The 22,434-nt window shown below is 41.8% G+C and overlaps 1 protein-coding gene across 1 annotated transcript in view; it reads left to right on the top strand.

The window, feature by feature from the left end:
- Positions 1-22,434, top strand: part of COL21A1 (collagen type XXI alpha 1 chain) — a 472,866-nt gene that overhangs the window by 269,114 nt on the left and 181,318 nt on the right. The window contains exons 11-13 of the mRNA XM_063916728.1: positions 11,753-11,806; positions 13,178-13,231; positions 16,558-16,611. Coding sequence (XP_063772798.1) covers positions 11,753-11,806; positions 13,178-13,231; positions 16,558-16,611 — 162 coding nt within the window. The remainder of the gene's footprint in view (positions 1-11,752; positions 11,807-13,177; positions 13,232-16,557; positions 16,612-22,434) is intronic.

Genomic DNA, 22,434 nt, shown 5'->3' with positions numbered 1-22,434 from the left:
GTTCTACAAGTTCAATACTTTGGCCTCTGAGGACCTAAAGTTTGGTTAATCGGTTATGCAGGAGCCTCCGCGCTCTCCCACCCGTACTGGGAGCTTTGGTACATCCCCATGGTACTAATGTGGACCCCAGCATCCTATAGGATGTAAGAGAAAATAGGATTTTAATTACCTACCGGTAAATCCTTTTTTCGTAGTCTGTAGAGAATGCTGGCCCCCGCTCAGCGCTTCGTTTTCTTGCAGTTGGTTACTTAGTTCAGTACTGCCTTGTTATTTGGTTGAGTACTGCATTGTTACTTGGTTAAGTACTGTTATTCAGCCGTTGCTGACTTGTTTCAAGCTGGTTGCTTGATTTTCTGTTGTTATGTGTGAGCTGGTGTGAATCTCACCACTATCTGTGTATTTCCTTTTCTCGAAGTATGTCCGTCTCCTTGGGCACAGTTTCTAGACTGAGTCTGGTAGGAGGGGCATAGAGGGAGAAGCCAGCCCACACTATTAAACTCTTAAAGTGCCCATGGCTCCCAAGGGACCCGTCTATACCCCATTGCACTAATGTGGACCCCAGCATCCTCTATGGACTACGAGAAAAGGATTTACCGGTAGGTAATTAAAATCCTATTATCACATATATATTGGGGTTGTTGATTTTAAGATGATCACTAAAGTTTATATTTTTAAATGTATTCTTAGTTGAGGACTGTGTGCACCCAAGAATTAACTAGTTTCTTTCCCCTTTTACCCTTTCTTTAGGAACTTGTATGTACATATATTAAACTAATTGGTAACACCATTCTAACCTTTGTATATAACTTTATAATGTGATAAGATACCCCCAACATATCATTTAAATATCACTCTTGGTGCGGGTTATCCTCTGTAATGGAACTGTATTTTAGTACATTTTTTTTTTTAGTTTAGTTGATCAGAATAGTTTATTGACCAGGTATACTTCCACACAACATGAATTTGTCTACGATTAACTGCACGCCACAGAAATTTACACAGATACACCACATACATTCTTTACAATACAGTCAAGTACAAAAAAAAACAACAATAGTAAAACAACAGTTTTTTTAAAGAAAAAATACGTAATTCAGCAATTATATAACAAGCAAATTGCCTGCAAAAAAAAGCTATTTTTGTGTCTAACGTTTTTTACTGGACGTGCTCTGTAGCGCCTCTAACACACATTTCCTGGGGAAAATAATGGAGAACTTACATGTACAGTATATGTACAAGTTTTTGGAAATTACACACAGAATATAGCCATGCCGCATATCCATGCATGCACACAGCATCTATTCACGGAAGTCAGAGGGACTGGTGACATGCAAGCAGCTAATTGCGCATGCGCAATGTTCGCACTGCGACTGCGTCAAGTAAATTTGCTAAGAAGTTTGGTATTTTACTCACGGCATTACGAGGTTTTTTCTTCGTTCTGGTGATCGTAATGTGATTGACAGGAAGTGGGTGTTTCTGGGTGGAAACTGGCCGTTTTATGGGTGTGTGTGAAAAAACGCTGCCGTTTCTGGGAAAAACGCGGGAGTGGCCGGAGAAACGGGGGAGTGTCTGGGCGAACGCTGGGTGTGTTTGTGACGTCAAACCAGGAACGAAACTGACTGAACTGATCGCAGTGGCAGAGTAAGTGTCGAGCTACTCAGAAACTGCTTAGAAATTTCTATTCGCAATTTTGAGAATCTTTCGTTCGCAATTTTGCTAAGCTAAGATTCACTCCCAGTAGGCGGCGGCTTAGCGTGTGCAATGCTGCTAAAAGCAGCTTGCGAGCGAACAACTCAGAATGAGGGCCAATGTTCCTTTGAATTAGATCAGCCGAATACTGATAAATGACACACATAGTGCCTGATTCAGACGTGGGAGTAAAGCAAAAAAAAAAAAAAAAAAAAGAGTAGGTAACTAAGGGGCCAATTCAGACCTGATCACTAGGCTGCGTTTTCTCACAGCCTGTGATCAAATCTGAACTGCGCATGCGTATGCACCGCAATGCACAGGCGTGATGGACCGCAGCAACAGGGATCGCCGGTCAGCGACGGGATGGTGCGAAAATTCTGAACGCAAAGGCGATTGCAAGGAGATTGACAGTAAGAGAGCGTTTGTGGGTGTCAAATGACCGTTTTCAAGGAGTGTCTGGAAAACCGCAGGCGTGTCCAAGCGTTGGAAGGGGGGGTGTCTGACGTCAAATCCAGTTCTGGACAGGCTGATGTGATCGCAGCGGCTGAGTAAGTCCTGGGTTGTGCAGAGACTGCACAAAATCAGTTTGTGCAGCTCTGCTACACATGTGATCGCACACTTGCACAGCTAAAATACACTCCCCCTGTAAGCGATGACTATCCGATCGTAGGGCTGCAAAAATCACTGCCCAGCGATCTTGTCTGAATTACCCCCTATCTGTGCATTTGGACAATCCATGTTGTAAGGCAGAGGGGGCAGAGTCAAAATGTGCAGAGTTTTTAATATCATAGGGGTGTTCAATCTCAAATGTTATAGTAAAATCTATATATAAAGACCGATTGATATATACAGTATATATACAATCTATATATAAGGACAGATTGATATATACAGTATATACTGTATATGCATACGTGTGTGTGTGTACTGTATATACATGGTATGTGATTTAGAGTGTGCTTTGCCTTTTAAATACATATGAATTTAATTTGTATTCATGGCAAGTGCCTTTTAAGCATTGTGAAGTGTGAGCTTATCTTTCTTTAGGGATTGTGAATGGTTATTCTGGGCACTGTTGTTTCTAGTCAGAAATGATAATGACTAAGCCTGTGTGGTCTCATGGCAGGAGATTTGTTACACAGCCGAGAGCCAGCTGGCAGAAAAATACTTCCAAGAGGGCAAAACTGCACTCTAAGTCTAATGTTTTTTAATTTCTAATAAAATTTGTGGTGAAACAAATTTTACTTTGAATTAAGATTTATCAAGAAGCATGTCTTATTTTAGTGCTTAAGGGCAGGGCCGGCTCCAGGCCTACTAGCATCCCGAGCGATACATTTTTTAAGGGCCTCCCCCCCCCCTTCCCCAGTCCCTTCGGCGCACGCGCTCCTAGAAAAGTGGGCCAGTCCCTTCTGCGCGCATGTTCCTGGAAAAGTAGGCGAGTCTCTTCTGCGCGCATGCTCCTGGAAAGTGGGCGTGGCCTCGCAACTTCATATTATCAAACTATAAATAAATATCGTTTCACACCCCATCTACACACACACAATTAGCAGCCTTACACATAACAGCCACAGTAGTTTTCCTTACACATAATGTCTCCAGTATAGTGCCAGATACATATAATGACCCCAGTAGTGCAGTGCCTGATAGACATGACATGCCCCCAGCAGTGCAGTGCCAGATAGACATGAAATGCCCCCCACCACTGCCAGATACATGATATGCCCCTCAGCAGTGCCAGATAGACAGGATATGCCACCCAGAAGTGCCAGATAGACATGATATGCTCCACAGCAGTGCCAGATACACATGATATGCCCTGCAGCAGTGCCAGATAAACATATGCCCCGCAGCAGTGCCAGATACACAGGATATTCCCTGCAGCAGTGCCAGATACACATGATATGCTCTGCAGCAGTGCCAGATAGACATGATATGCCACCCAGAAGTGTCAGATAGACATGATATGCTCCACAGCAGTGCCAGATACACAGGATATGCCCTGCAGCAGTGCCAGATACACATGATATGCTCTGCAGCAGTGCCAGATAGACATGATATGCCACCCAGAAGTGCCAGATAGACATGATATGCTCAACAGCAGTGCCAGATACACATGATATGCCCCGCAGCAGTGCCAGATAAACATATGCCCCGCAGCAGTGCCAGATACACAGGATATTCCCTGCAGCAGTGCCAGATACACATGATATGCTCTGCAGCAGTGCCAGATAGACATGATATGCCACCCAGAAGTGCCAGATAGACATGATATGCTCCACAGCAGTGCAGATACACATGATATGCCCCGCAGCAGTGCCAGATAAACATATGCCCCACAGCAGTGTCAGATAGACATGATATGCTCCACAGCAGTGCAGATACACATGATATGCCCCGCAGCAGTGCCAGATAGACACGATATGCCACCCAGAAGTGCCAGATAGACATGATATACTCCACAGCAGTGCCAGATACACAGGATATGCCCTGCAGTAGTGCCAGATACACATGATATGCTCTGCAGCAGTGCCAGATAGACATAATATGCCCCCCAGCAGTGCCAGATACACATGATATGCCCCCAGCAGTGGCAGATACACATGATATGCCCGCAGTAGTGCCAGATACACATGATATGCCCCCCAGATACACATGTCCCCACAGTGCCAGATACATATATACCCCCAGTGCCAGATACAGATGGCCTCACACAGTGCCAGATACACATGTCCCCATAGTGCCAGATATGTCCCCAATGCCAGATACACATGTCCCCACACAGTGCTAGATATGCCCCCAGTGCCAGATACACATGTCCCCATAGTGCCAGATATGCCCCCAATGCCAGATACAGATGTCCTCACACAGTGCCAGATATGTCCCCAATGCCAGATATACATGTCCCCACACAGTGCCAGATACACATGTCCCCATAGTGCCAGATATGCCCCCAATGCCAGATACACATGTCCCCATAGTGCCAGATATGTCCCCAGTGCCAGATACACATGTCCCCACACAGTGCTAGATATGTCCCCAGTGCCATATATCCTCTATCCCCCCCCCTCCCCAAGTGCTCTTGCTCAAGGGCGGGGAGGCTGCTGCTGCTCTTAAGTTGAGGGCAGGGAGGAGAGCGCCTCTCCTGCTCCTCAGTCTCCGGTGGCTGCGGCGGGGTCTAGCTCCAACTAGGTGCCGTTCCGCAAGCCAATCAAAGCTTGCGGTCCGACAGCCAATCAGGAGCCTCAGCTGCCGGATCGCGAGCTCTGATTGGCTCACCGTCCGGCGCCGCTTAGCAGGGAGTGGGTTAGGGCTTGGTTTTTTAATTAGCACAGCTATCATGTCCATAGTCCAATCTTGTGTATTATTTTGCAAGTCAGATAGAAACCACTTAAAAGTAAATTGACAGGGTTACTCAAAATGATTTAAAAATGGAGAACAGTTTATAGCATAATCACAAAAAATATACATTTATTTGTTTTTCCTTTAACAGTTCCACCCTGTGAAAATAATTTATTGTCATTTTAACTATTAAATCAAATACATCTTAAATATTGGCTATGCCCCTTATTATGTGAGAAGTGTGATTGACTAAGGAAATTAGTATTTAAAGAATACATTGCCTTCACTGGATGCCTCTCTCCAGCCCTAGATTATTGGTACTGATGTGGAGCCTACCACCCCCTCCAACAAGTGGATGAAGAGAATATGTGATAGTGGAGAAGAGCTTCAATTTTCCAGTAGACAGTAGGCACAGTCTTATGGGGTTCATATCCCATTGGTGGTGTGCGTGCAAGTAATAGGCATTGAAAATTGGGGGAAAAGAAAAATATATATGTGTATACCCCTCAACATCTATATTTCTTATTTTTGTACTACTAGTGTGTCGGTGATAGAAGTGTACATTCCACTGGTATTTGATTTTGTCCTTGTGGTAGGGTTATAGTTGACCAAAATATTAAAACAATGCATTGTAACATATCTTTCCCTAATAACGCTCAAATCTCTATTTAAAGTGAAATTATTGGTTTTATTGTACGTTTTTCTAATCCGAATATTTTATTTTCTGGTGTTCTATAAACTTAAACAAAAGAGAGAAACTAAAACAGTGTATTTAATTCTCTTCAGCAGGGCCTTGTCAAATCTGCAATCTGCTGCCAATGACCTTTTACTTTTTAAAGGGATTGTTAGTTTATGGTTGTATGATTTATCTTCTAGATATATTGTTCCTCACAAGTCATAGTATATCACTAAGTGCAGGATTTTGAAGCAATTCAAGCTTAATCATTTTATTTCCAAAAATTGTGACACAAGTAAATAAGTGTGGTAAGATTTTACCACATGGTTGCTAAGATATTTCTTCTTTTGCTTTCATATATAAGTACATATTCATCAATATCTTATTAAAACATCACTTAATGCACATCATTCCTAACGATACTCATTATAATTTTCATATGCCATGGGCTATGTAGGGCAACCATTGTGAACCATGGTGTAATGAGGAATGTCATCAGCCACATAGGTGGGCACTGTTACCTTGCTTACCACAGTACCAGGAACCTAAGTTTGCTCCACATCCCCCTTCATTTGACCTAGTATATAATACCTTGGAATACCTGCCATCCAATCTACTATGTACAAGCTTTATAAACATTTTAGGGACTAGTGATCTTTACCATATTCCATCATCCTTCTATTTTATCTGTTTTTTTATCCTGCAGGACAGCCTCATCTGTCCCACTTTCCTCTTTTACCATCTTACCAAACCAAGCCACTCAAATATTTACTGTTCTTTGCACAGTTTCTCCAAAGCAAGAGTGAGATCAGACCCCTCATTGATGCTTTTTGCTTCTCCAGGTGGGCTTCTCTCAGAAACTTTTTCTGCAAATGGAGGTAGTCAGTAGTCCTTGATATGGTTCTTTCTAATGAGACCTGCACAGAGAGCATCATGGACCGTTTATAAACTCACAAGGCTTCATATCATGCCAATTGGTCCGAGCACTACTCATTGCCTGTGAGGAGACTATTCTATGGTGTATCATCTCAAACTTATTCAGGGCAAGTATATACCTTGCTGTCAGCATCAAACTGGCTGACTGGGGAACTGTTTCCGGTTCATTTATGCCAGGACAGTGTTTAGAAGCACAAGGCTCTTTACACCCACTACCTGCATCACAAGTAATTGCAGGTGCAAGTGCAGAGAATCGGGTGCCTCTAAACATTGTCCCAGCATAAATGGACCAGAAGCAGTTCCCCTGTCTGCCAGTCTGATGCAGCTTGTGGTTCTGTTATTCAATACAGCATAATCGTCCTTTGGACCTACTATTAAATGTGGTCATTTACCAATCAAAATCTAATATGGGAAGGGAACAGGCATCAACCTGTGCTTATACAAGACTACGTTATATAAACCACCCTCCCAACTAGATCCTGCTTCTCTTGTGACTTTTGACAACTTAAAAAATCACAATGGGATTTTTCTGAGGCCTGAGGTCTTAAGGGGCAGTTTCCCTTCCAGCACGTGGACCCCCAATTAGTGCATCCCCTCGCACAGCTTACTTTGCTCGCCATGCTGTGGGCAAGGTTCCCTTTCTGACTTATAGTCCCACGTGAATGGTAAAGTATGAAAAAGACCACATCAACTATATGCATGTTGACCATTTGGTGTTGACCTTTTTCTTGTCGACCTTCTAACTGTCGACCTATCATCTGTATATGGATAAAAACACTGATATTTAGGATACCACTGAAAACAGTGGTTTCCAATGTGAAACCCATTAGTGGGTATTTTACATTTTTTTAAATATCAGTGTAAAATGTCAGTGAGAGTTCACAGTTTGAGTTCTGGGCATCACCAGATTCTTTCTAGGCATAGGTGGCATGAGAAACCTTGCTCCTGTGGCAACTTATCTTACATGCAATGCAAGAAAAGATGGCTGATTGTTAATGTGACTTCTGCATACCAAGAGAGAGGCCCCAAGGAAAATGAGACCCACACCACACAGCATGGTATGTCAGGGACTACATCAGTATGGGACCTAACCGTATCTCTCCTTTCCCAGGTTGACTAACAGGCATGCTAGGTTTGCCAGAGAGACTATAACCTTTCTATTTAATAAGGTAAATGGAGCTAGGCTTTGATTTTGCAAGAATCCTGGATCTCCTGCCCAAAACATAATAAGTGTCCCTAAATTCACATTTTAGTTGAAGCTCTTGAAGCCCTTTTCAGCGAAGGATATGCATACTATAATAATTCCATATGGAATAAGACAAGGATCTGTCGCATGCAGGCTGTAACTAGGGTATGCGAGCGGTGCCGCTGAGCAGAGCGCAGGGCTCTGTGGGCAGCTCCATTGCTGCCCCACGGCCATTGCTTTTGGCTAGCAGGGTGCCTGACATGGAACAATGCAGCCAGTATCACTGCAACAGGGCCTCTCAAAGTGTTCTTTGGATGTTCCACGCAGGCACCCTTCCACTTGTATAGACGTTTGAAGCATCCTCAGGATACTCTGATAGGTACTGCACATCCCGGTGCTTGATAGCACTGACCCCTCTTTGTGACATCACGTGCTTAGCGGGCTGACATAGAGCCCTGTTATGACACTAATTGCATGTAAGTTGGCTGTTATAATTAATAGATTTGAACTATTAAACTTTTATTTGAAATTAATCAATATAACTGTTGCAGCACTCCGAACCTGGCTCCCTCATACTGGGCATCTGGCATCACTGGCTCTCCTCAGCCAAAGGTCACTGGTGGACAGGTGCTGGCCTTCTACTGCTGGGCATCCACCTGAGTAGTTTTACCTTCAATGCCAGCATTTTTTCTTCCACTACCTCTCTTCAACTGCTGTGGGTGGTTCTGTTACAGGCAGCTGTGGCTCCAATAGGGACGCATGTGCCACTATATTTAAAATTGATAAAGACAGGTGTCAAAAACATGTCACATTGGTGCCCAATTTGAATCCCTCCATCCATAAGTAAGTCTCTGAGTAATATTTATTCCCAGAGTATTAGGCTCATTATCTGATTCTCAGCATCTGCTCTGTTTGAACTGCACACTTACCTGTGTTCTGATCCGGTCCATCTGACAATTCTCCTTGACTGCTCCATTGGTACTGCTTTTAGTGACTTCCTAGTTCTGAGTTTGGCTTTCTTCAGACCTAAATCTGCTAATCCCTTGGTACAGCATTACTTGACTGGATCTGTCCTGTTTTTAATCTTTACGTCCACTCTTCAGTACCTCTCACGTCGCTCAGTTTACTGCTTGTCTTCGGTTCTTACAGACTCCACCTAGCCCTCAGTCAGATGGCTATGACCTGCATATTGGGTGCAGTGCAGCCCAAATCCCCTTTGCAAGGCACCCTGGTGGAAACCACCTATATGTTAGACTTGACACCGATGCTCTGGATATTCACAAATCCTACAAGTACGGTCAACATTTATATTATCCCAGCGAGACTTGTGACAGTGACTCTTTGAAAGTTTGTGAGAAGGTATAAACATGTAGGCCCATTGTTATGGGTATGGAGCAGTACTTGTTTACTATGTTCTTGTAGGAAAATTTAACTTTAAGTAATGCTTTGCTTAAAGGCTCATACATTTCATGGAGCATTTGATTGATTTCAAAAATTCCTGGCAGAAAACATTCATGAAGTAGGGTAAACATATGGGTAAAGACCGCAGTTTGCAAAATTATTGTTTGCCTTGTGCACTGCTTTACAGCACCCTGTTGTCTTGTTGAGATTATGAGTATGAGTATACAAGAATGTCCACTAAGTATACAACGGAATATTGGTCCAGTAGATCTCTACATGCATCATTACGTAAGTGTTCAAAGGCGGCATGGGTGTTGCAAAAAAGGCATGACATAATACTCAAGATGACAGGGTCTAATTCAGAACTGATTGTAGATGTGCTAAATTTGTCTGCCCCACATGTCTGGCCCTACCCCCCCCCCCCGCAAGGGTGCAAAAGCATCGCACAGCGACATGCCTGCATTGTCCAGACCCTGGCCAGCCAACAGCGTTCTAAAACTGTTGGCACACCCCCTACAGCCCCATGACCCCCTCTGCCTGTCAATCAGACAGAGGCGATCACAGCTCTGAGATGCTGTTAGCATCTCACTGAGCTCCCGGGGTGCACACGCGCATTGCGTCTGCTGCGCGCGCACCCTGCATAGGGCTTCAGACTGCGATCACTGCCACTGCAGCGATCCAGTCTGAATTAGGCCGTGAATCTGGTGTGAAAGTTGGCTGTCACTCATCACCATGTTTCATTTGTATAAAGTTATAGCCCCCCTTTCCTCCCCAAATATCTAATCTGGTAAAGAGTTTAGCTGTATTGACTTTTTCTGGAATTATGAAGTAAGAAGAAGTGTATAAGGGTTCCATACTGTCAGTGGTTTTATGGTTTGGTAATCAGTGCAGGATATAGGGGAGTATATCATTGCATGAACCCTCATTTTAGGGTATTTTCTAGATATTACTTTCATTTTTTAGAAAGCAGTAATGTATTCACATAGAATCTGAGCAAAGGTAAGTTTTAAATGGAACAGTTACACTGCCTGTGGAGTGGTAATTATTCCACCTGACATTTAGTGACAACATCTAAACAAGTTATGAATAGAGAGGACATCAGAAAGATACACCTTTGCATACAGGGTTGAGCCATGAAACTTACTGTTTTGGCTTCCCACTTAATACTGTGGTTATGAAGAGGTAGTTATGGCCGTCAAGAAGAGCAGAAAAATGTGAGGATCAAGTTGGGAAAAATGTGAGGATCATTTGGGAATCAGACCTTCCTATTGGTTGTCATTAGTGATTGTCATTAGAGATGACATGTAACCGGTCCTGAAGCAATTGTGGACACATCCATAGTCTGTAGAAAATCTTTCAAGAAAATGATACTGTATGTGCTATATTGACAAGAACTTGTCTATTAAGCCTCATTTTAACCTTAGTTGGAATTGCTGAACCAGGTTCTTCTGAACCTTTTCTTGAAGAATCAGGATAACATAAAAACTAGAAATGGTGTTTGAATTTTTAAGTGTTCCATTGACCCATCTCCATAATTTTGTGGTACATTTTGTGGAACTCTATGACAGGTCTGTTTTATAAAGTATATTTAGCTGTTTTACGAAGATGATGGTAAGCCATAAGTGTTTAGAAAAAGAAGGGTACTCATCTGCAGCCAAATGGCCAAATGCCAGAAAGATATTCATATAAAGCAAGATTCAAAATAGACACTTCTTCCCAGAAACAAACTCAATAAACGATCAATGCGTTACTTTCAGGAATCGGTCTGAAGCTGTACTAACTAGAGTCAAGTGTCATTATATCTGAAGATTGGAGACAGAACACACTTGTACTAAAACTTCCTTATCTTTCAATATTGTAGAGAAAACCCATGTGGCAGAAATTTCTTATCTCTGAGTATTGGAGACTGAACACGTGTTAAAATGTCTTTACCTATGAGCAATGACGATAAAAAAACACCTGTGCTTGGACATCTTTAAACTGTATCTTATGATTACAGACAGGACACACATGCTTGCTTACTCATTATTAGAGAACACACATGTACTTGTTATAGAAACTGTTTGAATCTGAGGAGTATAGATACTCTAGAAACTGCCTTGTTTAATGCAAGAACATTAAATATTATTTAAACTTTTTTGACTATTCTAATATTGCCTCCTATGTGCCCCCATTAACATACAGTATATACTGTAATCCATTTACATTTGTAACTATTTAAGATTTATCTTCTGAGTTTACAACTGTTAATAAATTACATTTTGTGGAGAAAAAAATAAAACGTGGTAATTCATTTTCGTTTACTTACATACAAAAAAGTACAAGTACATTCCAACAAGTTATACATTGGTAATAGTGACAATAATGTATGCCTATATTGAAAGTAGAGGCATGGTAGTTTCTATTATAAAACAAGCTACAGTATACATTGATTACATTATTAAGCATTTGGAATTTGAGTGTGTCTAATTCTATAGGTTGCCAAGTGGCAAATAGTAAACGTGACATTTCTTTTTTAATTACAGGGAACTCCAGGGGCTTTAGGGAGTTCAGGAATACCTGGCTCACCTGGCTTGCAGGTAATATTTAAAGTTCACATCTATTACAACTGCTAGTATTAGTAATAATAATAATAATAATAATAATAATAATAATAACAGGAAGTTTTGCATGCTGCTTATTAAATATACAAAATGTTAAATGTTCTAAAAAGAATTATACAAATTATAAATACATAACATCCATTAGTCCACATCTAAAACAAGAAATAATTGTTCCTTCTAAAAGATGTGGACATTGTGGACTTATTTTCAACTACCGCAATGTGGGCAGTCAATTAAGTTGGTTATGCCTTTAATTAATACATAGGAGTACTGTGGAGCACATGTTACTTCAATGGCTCAAAAACTTTATAAATAGAGGTTAACCATTACAATGTAGCTTATACATTAACAGCAGCAGCTCCTATTTACATTTAGTAGTAGGGCTGCCACTACCCCCTTGCCCAGAGAGGAGACAGTCAACCCTGGGTCCTGGCACCAGTGCAATGAAACCAGTAGGTGCCGGTGCAAGTGCAGGCACCATGGTGCGACTCTGCATGCACAAACCCCCAGGTTATATGGAATGCACCAACTGCAGCCTGTAGAAGCCAGATAGGGCTACCTGAAAGGCAGGGAATGGCTTCCTACAGGAAGCCAGCTCTCTGTTTATTGCAGCCCAGTCTGGCAGTCCCAGAAGGAGGAAACACCCCCCCCAATAGGACTGCCTTGCTTGTGTGACCGACAGGTAAGACTTCCAATAGGAAGTAAAGGCAGTTCAGTCATGGACTGCATCTGGCTTTATTCACACTGAGCGCGATGGCAAATTTTACTTGGGTGATGAAGGGGGGGGGGGGGGGGTCAAATCGACCCTTTGCTGGGAATAGGATTGCCCCCAAAGAGCAAAAATACAAGTTGTTCCCTGCCTTACAATAAATCCTCACCTATTTCACAATAAAATTATATGATTCACATCAATGTACTTTGCTCTTCTTTTGGCACAAGTGACCATTATGTTCACAGCTTGTCAGTTTTTTAATCTGCAGTATCTAAGAACACAGTACATAAAATATTACATACTACAGCACATTTTAGCTTGGGTGGATACAAACAGTTACGGCTTTTAAATACTATCCGGACTAGGTCATTGCATGGTACAATGTAATTTCAGTTAAACATTCCAATGATGTAATTGGCAACTATGTTAAATTATTTGCAGACTAATAGGGCATTTCACAAGACATTTTATTTCATTAATTTTTTTAAGTGCTTTTGAAAAAAAATGTTATAAGGATGCAGCCAGGAAATGTGACAAAATGGATACAAACATGTACCGTATTTTTATTAGGTATATGATGTAGATATGAATGACTATATGGAAACACATTATACTCATTATATTACTGTTTTCAGGGACCACGTGGTTTACCAGGTTTAAAAGGCAATTCTGGTCGGGATGGCGATAAGGTAAATTATTTAATGCATATTGTACTGAGATGATATTATAAAATTTTCCACTTTATGTGACTTAAGGGTCCATTTATTTGAAAACGTGCACTAACTAAAAACTTGTGTCACTGCTTATCAGATGCAGATTTTAGCTGCCCCATCATTCATCAATCTGGTGTTGCCTTCGGAGCCCTGGCGAAAATACTGCTGCTATTTCAAAGTTTTCAAAGCTTTTCTGGCTTCGCAAGTCCCTCATACATGGTATTGGGTAACACCATCTTAAAATGGTGGAATCTAGCCACAAAAAGTGCTGTTTTTCACTTGTTAAATGAAGCCACTTTACAGTCCCCATTACAGTCTATAGGACTGTGGTAACAAAAGTAGTGGAAATGCGTGAGAATCTGTGATGGCTTCAGTATGATTTCCCAATGGACGGGATGCCGGCAGTTAGAATACTGACAGCAGCATCCTGACCATCAGAATCCCAACAGCCCCCTGTACCCTAACCCTCACCTGCTCCCTACCCTAACCCTCCCTTGTGGGTGCCTATACCTAACCCTCCCCAGTGGTGCCCAACCCTAACCCTCCCGGATGGTGCCTAACCCTAGCCCTCCTTTCCTCGCTGCCTAAATTTAACCCTACCCGCTTGGTGCCTAACCCTAACCTCCCCTTCTGAGTGCCTAAACCTAACCCTCCCTCCCCAATACCTAATCCTAACCTTCCTGTCCCTGCACCCTAACCCCCCTTCTCATGCCTAAACCTAATATCCCCCCACCCCGCGGCACAACGCCAGATGTTTGGGGTTCCGGCTGCCAGTATTGTGGCACCCGTACCCCGAGCAGTGTCGGTATCTTGACCCCGGGCTTGTGGTGTCCTTTAGTATCCCGGCGTCAGCATTATACCCGCTGGGATCCCAACCATCATTAACTTAACTGCAGTCCTCTGTGATGTCTCTGCAGTATCCTTCTTGTTAAATAGTAAAAAGCAGTGATAACTCTTTTGGAAAAAAAAACAGTTATCACTACTTCCTAAATAATATACCCCATAAACCATTCAAGCTGCTGCTAATTTATACTGCTGTGTTGTAACTCATCTACTAGGTAAACTCCAACCTTGTCCTGAAAATGGATATTGTCCCAAATGGTACAATGTTAAATGAAATTAAAAATATTGTTTCAGGCACTTCAAATCCAGCTACAGAAATGTGTGAAGACAAGCTTTCATAACCATTCACAGCAAATATATTCTGTATGCCTGGAAAACATTTTTTTTTAAAATTTTGTTTCCAGTACATTGCTTGTCAAATAAAATGCATATCTGCCTTCTAAACCAAGAACACTTCATGCTCCATCTCTCTCATCTCTCTGTTGCCAGAACTAAACACAATAACTGTGCAGATGTAGCCTATGAATAACATGTGTTATATATACCAGCAGGTGGCAAACTCCATGTAACACAACCAATATAGTAGTACTGAGCGTTCTAGATGTAGATACTGTGGATGAAGCTGTTCCAATAAAGTAATTATATTAAGTGGTGTTTCGAGAGAGCCTTTGTAGTGGGCCTCACTGATGAGGCTTCTCTTCATATTATGTGTAGCACATTTGCATAATGTAACATTCATAATAATTTATGCAGCCTCATGTGTCTGCCTTTGTAGGAAATAACATTTGTCGGAAAACTACAGCAATTGCTGTAATGTTTACATGCGGACGGTTTAGTGCTCAGGCTTGGTGTTGAAAATTATGTCCACAATCAGAATAACGAATAACTATCTATCTTTTTTATTCTGTGTCTTTAGTAAAATGCCCCTAAAGAATGTAAAATGATTCTAGTTTCAAAGCATGCACGTTTGAAAAGGGAGGCAATCATGAGACCGCCTGTTGGGATCCTGGCGGTCACAATATAGACGCCGGAATCCCGTCAGACAGTGAAATGCCACCACCGGAATACCAGCGCCACAAGCTTTTCTCCCTTTCTGGGTGTCCACGACACGCATAGAGGGAGAATATAACCTGCTGTGCCCCCAGTATGGCGAGCACAGCGAGCCCGCAAGGGGCTTTCTAGCCCTCGCCCCACTGCCGGCATACTGGTTGCTGGGATCCCGCTGTCGGGATCATGACAGTTGGGATCCCGGCTGCTGGTAAAAGGCATGTATTCCGTTTGAAAGAACAATGGGCCTAATTCAGACCTGATCGCTAGGGTGCGTTTTTTGTATCCCTGCGATCAGGTAGTCGCCGCCTACAGGGGCAGGGGGAAATCGGTGTGCAGGGGTCCGATCACATGTGCAGGAGAGCTGCACAAACAGAAGTTTGTGCAGTCTGTGCACAGCTCAGGACTTACTCTTCAGGTGCGATGATCGGGGCCGGAGCTGACATCAGAAACCCTCCCTTCGAATGCCTGGTCCTTCCTGCGTTTCTCTGGACACTCCCTGAAAACGGTCAGTTGCCACCCACAAATGGCCTCTTCCAGTCAGTCACCTTGCGTTCGCCCATGCGATCGCTTTTTATGCCTACCGTCTGATGCGCCGGTGCATCGCGGTGCATACGCATGCGCAGTACAGACCCGATCGCACGCTATGCAAAATGCACAGCAGCAATTGGGTCTGAATTAGGCACTATAGTGCAACAGGATGTTGCTAAATTTTTACTAATGACCAATCTTTTGGTGTTTCTATAGAAATATCTTCCAACATACTACAAATATCCTGATCACAGGATAGCGCAGGACAGCCCTTGAAATCAGGACTGTTCTGTACAAATTGGCAAAGTTGGGAGGAATGCACAAAATAAAACCTCATTTTGTGAAATCAATACAATGCAAGGTACAAAAGTACCTTTAGCCTGAATACAGATCAGGAAAGCCATGAGGATACTACAGTAGGTCCTCATCATTTAATAATGTTTGGTGGATTTCTTAATAAGAAACTTTTGGCTTAGGGGTGCCATGATAAAAATGCTGATTCTGTAGGGTGCTGTGATAAAATAATTTTTTTGTAGCACTGGGCTATGGTAACAGTAGATATGAGAGCTTCTAATGTCAAACCCATTTATATGCAAAATGTTACTAAAACTGTAGCTATAGTATGAACGGAAACAAAAATATACGATAATAAAACAGAAGCATGCATTGACAGATAAAAGTCAGTAAGTGTACCTGTTTGCTTAGAAAAGTAATCACGATCTTTATCCCTAAAAGGAACTTGAGTACTTTTTACGTATGCCTGTCTTTTTGTTACAATTACTTTAGTTCAGTGACTTCTGATTTTTAAAAAAAAATCTATTTAAAATGATCATTTATTTTCAAATTATTCTAAATACATATTTTTCCTACATATGCTGCAGGGTGAACGTGGAAGTCCCGGCTTTCCAGGATTACATGGACAGCTAGGATCTAAGGTTAGAATGTGGCGGACATTTTTATTTGCTAGACATAAATTCATTTTATGAGCATCTTGGAAAATGTAGTAAAACATAAGATTATGAGTGCGGAAACAATGTTATCTGACAGTCACGCACGATTCCAAAACTGCAGTATTATTTAATGTTCAGATTTTACAGGTACACACAATTAACGCTGCTAGAATTTGTGTGGTAGACATGCTTAAATCATAGTAAAAAATCATTAGAATGGTAAATCTGGTTGCTAATTTTCATCATATGATCTCAGTAATTATCTGATTATCGGGTACTTTGCAATTGATCAGTAGTCTGAGATTGTTGGAGAAATTAGTAGACTATTGCTTCTGCCTTTCCCAAAGCACTGTTCTCGCACTGTTACTTGTAGAATGTGATGCTCCACTTCTCCTTTATATATCTGAAAAGAGTACCTCCTCTACCCAATGCTAATAGGCAAACAAGCTTCAAGGCAGACACACATAGAGAAGACACAGTGCAGATTATCCTTTAATAGATAAGACTTTAATACAGATTTGCACTTACAATATACAGTACTTTCAAAAAGCATACAATCAGGCCCCATACTGGCAGACTGCAATAAGCAGGAGGTAAACCCTAAAGTTCCTGATGGCATGGGCACAGGATTGGGTCAGTTCCTGATCCTGAAATCCCCACACAGGATGAACACCACCATGAGCTGTCCAGTCACTGGAAGTCCAAAAGTACCAGAGCCACGCTTAACACATTTGAGATTGGAAAGGTCCTTCATCAGAAATTTCTGATGAAGGACCTTTCCAGTACGAATTGACCCCATCCTGTGCCCATGTCATCAGGAACTTCAGGGTTCACCTCCTGCTTGTTGCAGCCTGCATGCGTGGAGTTTGATTATAAGCTTTAAATGTTCTGTGTTGTATAGTGCAAATCTATATTAAAGTCTTTGTCACGTCTAGCAAAGTTTGAGGATCCGGCAGCTGAGATTTGCCCGAGGAGGTAGCAGGCTGTGAATGAACAAGATGAGGGGGCTGGATATAGTTCCTTCGCATGGGACACGAAGCAATGAAGAACGTAGGCGGGATTTGAGAGTCAATGGAAAGTATTAATTATGTACAGGGCTGAGGTAGAGAACCGAGGCTGGAGCACAATGGTTAAGGAACGTAATTGCGGATAAAGAACTGCGGATTGTGGCTTGAAAGACGAGGTTGTGATTAATGAACTGCGGAACTGTGGATATTGGTTAAAGACGTGGCTGGAGGCAAAGAACTGTGGACTGTGATTTGAAAGACGAGACTGTAGATGATGAACTGTGGATGGTGGTTGAAGACGTGGCTGGAGACAAGGACTGTGGCTTGGAAAACGAGGCTGAAGATAATAATCTGCAGATTGTGGTCGGTGGTACAAAGGCATGGCTGGTGAAGGAGATCTGTGGAGTGTGGCTTAAAAGACAAGGCAGAAGACCCGGGCCCACTGTGCCCAAAGAGTCTTACTGGACTGGGTTTTCCAGGAGCGCTTCCACAGGCAGTAGCAGGCTAGAAACGGCAGGGCTGCAGCAGCAACAGAGAACCGACCAAGCAGGATCAGGAAGAACCAGAATACAGCAGGAATCCTGGGAGCACAGGCTAAAGCACCTACCACAGGGTTGTAACTTGAAGCACTGGCGTCCCTGTCCTAAACCAGCCCCCTTTTATAGGGAGAGCTTCCCCTGGATTGGCTATAAGAAACAGGAAACAGGAACTATGCTTAAAACTTGGTCTCCAACATGGCGGCGCCCAGTAATGCAGACCTTTTTGCAAAACCACTGAACAAATCCCCTCTTGCGCTATAAATGATATGGTATGGCTCAAAGTTCAATAAAAACAAACTAATAATTTCATAAATTCTATATTTTTTAATACATAAAAAATAGATATCTATATATATATATATATTTTACAAATAAACTAATAGACCGGTCAATAAAATCACTAACAATATATTTTCATATATAGAGGAGGTGGATCTAGGTAAACTCTGTGCACAGAGAAGTATAATTTTCTAAAAATAAATAAAACTCAGTCCATATACTGGAACAAAAAATCAAATACCAGCTGTGATTTGAGCCCATGTAATAAATAACATCTTTGCAAGTTGCTTTGTATTGGAATTTCTCAATATGCTGCCACTCAGCAAAGAGAGATGATATTGTGCAAAATAACCGCTCCACACTGGAGCCTTACGTGTGGCTTGCACCTGTTGTTACAGCACGGGAGAGTCCAATGACAGACGAGGCGGTCTCGGGCTGCGGGAACGGCGTCTGCACTGGCGCCTGCTGTACTGAATGTTTACCCGACTTCCAAGCTCTATGAGTCCACACCTCCAAGTGCCGTCTGCAGACACCACAGTCGCGGTTTTTCTCCTCCCGATCTCCGTTTGTCCACGGACAATACCACTGGATGATAAAGTAATTATGGGTGCAAAAAAAGGCTGGTATAAGGGTCCAATAATCTGCTTCTGACGCGTTTCGCTCCTCTTTCGGGGGCTTCATCAAAGAATTATTTATTACATGGGCTCAAATCACAGCTGGTATTTGATTTTTTGTTCCAGTATATGGACTGTTTTATTTATTTTTAGAAAATTATACTTCTCTGTGCACAGAGTTTACCTAGATCCACCTCCTCTATATATGAAAATATATTGTTAGTGATTTTATTGACCGGTCTATTAGTTTATTTGTAAAATATATATATATATAGATATCTATTTTTTATGTATTAAAAAATATAGAATTTATGAAATTATTAGTTTGTTTTTATTGAACTTTGAGCCATACCATATCATTTATAGCGCAAGAGGGGATTTGTTCAGTGTCCTATTGTTACCGGAGACTTCTAGGTGCCGGTTCTTTTTGACTTGTTTTACCCCAAGTCAAGCTCTCTCCTGCAGCTTAAGTATATATTAATACAAACACACCAAAAACAGCGCTGATTTAAAACATAAGCGTGCTTTTTATTTTGCACAATTAAAAACAATAATAAAAAATCACATCAATATGATTAGATCCTAGATACCGGTTATCCGTGCAAAGCATAGCATAATTAGCACAGTTGATATAGTGCAATTCCAAATCTTTATATTAGGTTTATTCCAAAGGCTCATTCAAATTGATCTGTTAGGTAAAAACCCGATCAGCGTGGCAGTCTCTTGAAGAACAACAGTGGATTAATCGTAAGCCGTTCAATTAGTAGCAGCAAGTGAGGCAATAATTAGCAGTTCACACTGCAACGTGCTATACAGCTGGTTGCATAAGATATTTAGAGCAATGATAATAAGCTTGGCACATGTTGTGATATCGACTGTCAGGCTTATATAGAGAGTCAGTTATTAAACGTAAATACAACCTGCTTTAAGGATCCAGAATTGATCCGTTAAGGACTGGTAGTTGGTATCTCCCGACTCCTGGTGCTTTTAATAACCGTTTTTAGTGGGTCTTATCCGGAGTAATCCAAAAAAACTGGTCCAAACTTAGGCAGGTGAAACTTTAGCACATCCGGTACCGGACAATTGGTGAGAGCTCTTACGCGTTTCTCTGCCTGATAATAGCTCAGCGGCTTCTCTGAGGAAGCCGCTGAGCTATTATCAGGCGGAGAAACGCGTAAGAGCTCTCACCAATTGTCCGGTACCGGATGTGCTAAAGTTTCACCTGCCTAAGTTTGGACCAGTTTTTTTGGATTACTCCGGATAAGACCCACTAAAAACGGTTATTAAAAGCACCAGGAGTCGGGAGATACCAACTACCAGTCCTTAACGGATCAATTCTGGATCCTTAAAGCAGGTTGTATTTACGTTTAATAACTGACTCTCTATATAAGCCTGACAGTCGATATCACAACATGTGCCAAGCTTATTATCATTGCTCTAAATATCTTATGCAACCAGCTGTATAGCACGTTGCAGTGTGAACTGCTAATTATTGCCTCACTTGCTGCTACTAATTGAACGGCTTACGATTAATCCACTGTTGTTCTTCAAGAGACTGCCACGCTGATCGGGTTTTTACCTAACAGATCAATTTGAATGAGCCTTTGGAATAAACCTAATATAAAGATTTGGAATTGCACTATATCAACTGTGCTAATTATGCTATGCTTTGCACGGATAACCGGTATCTAGGATCTAATCATATTGATGTGATTTTTTATTATTGTTTTTAATTGTGCAAAATAAAAAGCACGCTTATGTTTTAAATCAGCGCTGTTTTTGGTGTGTTTGTATTTTTAGGTAACTATAAAGGGTGGAGTACTCTCCCTTAATTAAACAGCTGCGATTGAAACAGAGTGTTCTTTAATTTAATTTAATTTATAATTAATTGATGCACACACTTTCTGTCTAGCTGTTAGCGCCTAGCCATTTCTGTTTGTTTGTGGTTCATAAGTATATATTAATCTATAGTTACATTTGTATACAATTTTTAACACTAGTATTTTGATCACCAGGACATGGTGATGATTTATTAGCGCCTGGTTATAATTTCTTGTCTTTTTGCAAAACCACATTGCTCACTGCCCCTGGTCTCCTAGCAACGGCTCAGCAAGAGCGACCCACTGTAGCGGCATCCCGCTGCCATGAGCGGACCCCCTCACCGCCGCTACTGCTGCCCATGGATCCGGCGCAGCAGCCCACCTCCGCCGCTGCCTGCACATCGCCAAGGAAGCCAGCCCCGCGGCCCCAGCGTACCGGTAAGACTCCGGACGCTGACAGTCTTATCTTTTAAAGGATAATCTGCACTATGCCTGTTTTCTCTATGTGTGTCTGCCTTGAACCTTGTTTGCCTACGCATTGGGTAGAGGAGGCACTCTTTTTTCAAATATATAAAGGAGGAGTGGAGCATCATATTTTACAAGTTATCTATTGATAAGGAGAAGTCATCCATCACTCTGGACTGGGGGGTTTGATTCTAATTTATTATACAAACCTATGGTGATTATTTTTTTGTTTTATTGAATGGTTAGACAGGAGTTTTATCCTCTACATGAGTTTTTGGTGACTTTTAACTTGTGGACTTGGAGGGCACTTTCTATAATGTAATTTATTTTTTATTGTATCTTGTCAAGTATTTTTTGGGATGTATTCTTTTTTACACTTTTTTTTATCGTCAATTCCAGTGTATTGCGCACCTATCGAAGGCTCATTATCTGTACCACACTGTTACCTCGCCAGGGGCTCCGTCTTAATACAATGACCAGTGTACAGTACCTACAGTAGTCTTCTTTCTATAATTAAACAATGCTACTTGGAAGTTGAACAGCTAGTCATGTGAGCCATATAAAACCTTTCAGGGATTTGACATATACAAGACATTTCATAATGTTTATAAATAAATGAAATAAGCTTATTAAATGGTGTGTTAGCATAACATCTATACAATATTTATTTATTTATTCATTTGGACACCGTATAGTGGGGGTAATTCTGCGTTGATTGCAGCAGCAAATTTGTTAGCAATTGGGCAAAACCATGTCCACTGCAGGGGGGCAGATATAACATTTGCAGAGAGAGTTAGATTTAGGTGGGTTATATTGTTTCTGTGCAGGGTAAATACTGGCTGCTTTATTTTTACACTGCAATTTAGATTTCAGTTTGAATACACCCCACCCAAATCTAACTATCTCTGCACATGTTATATCTGTCCCCCCTGCAGTGCACATGGGGGGTAATTCTGAGTTGATCGCAGCAGGAACTTTGTTAGCAGTTGGGCAAAGGGGGTAATTCTGAGTTGATCGCAAGCAGGAATTTTGGTAGCAGTTGGGCAAAACCATGTGCACTGCAGGGGAGGCAGATGTAACATGC

This window comes from Pseudophryne corroboree, chromosome 4 (assembly GCF_028390025.1).
Source record: "Pseudophryne corroboree isolate aPseCor3 chromosome 4, aPseCor3.hap2, whole genome shotgun sequence".
NCBI lineage: Eukaryota > Metazoa > Chordata > Amphibia > Anura > Myobatrachidae > Pseudophryne > Pseudophryne corroboree.
This window is presented reverse-complemented; position numbering and strand designations above follow the sequence as displayed.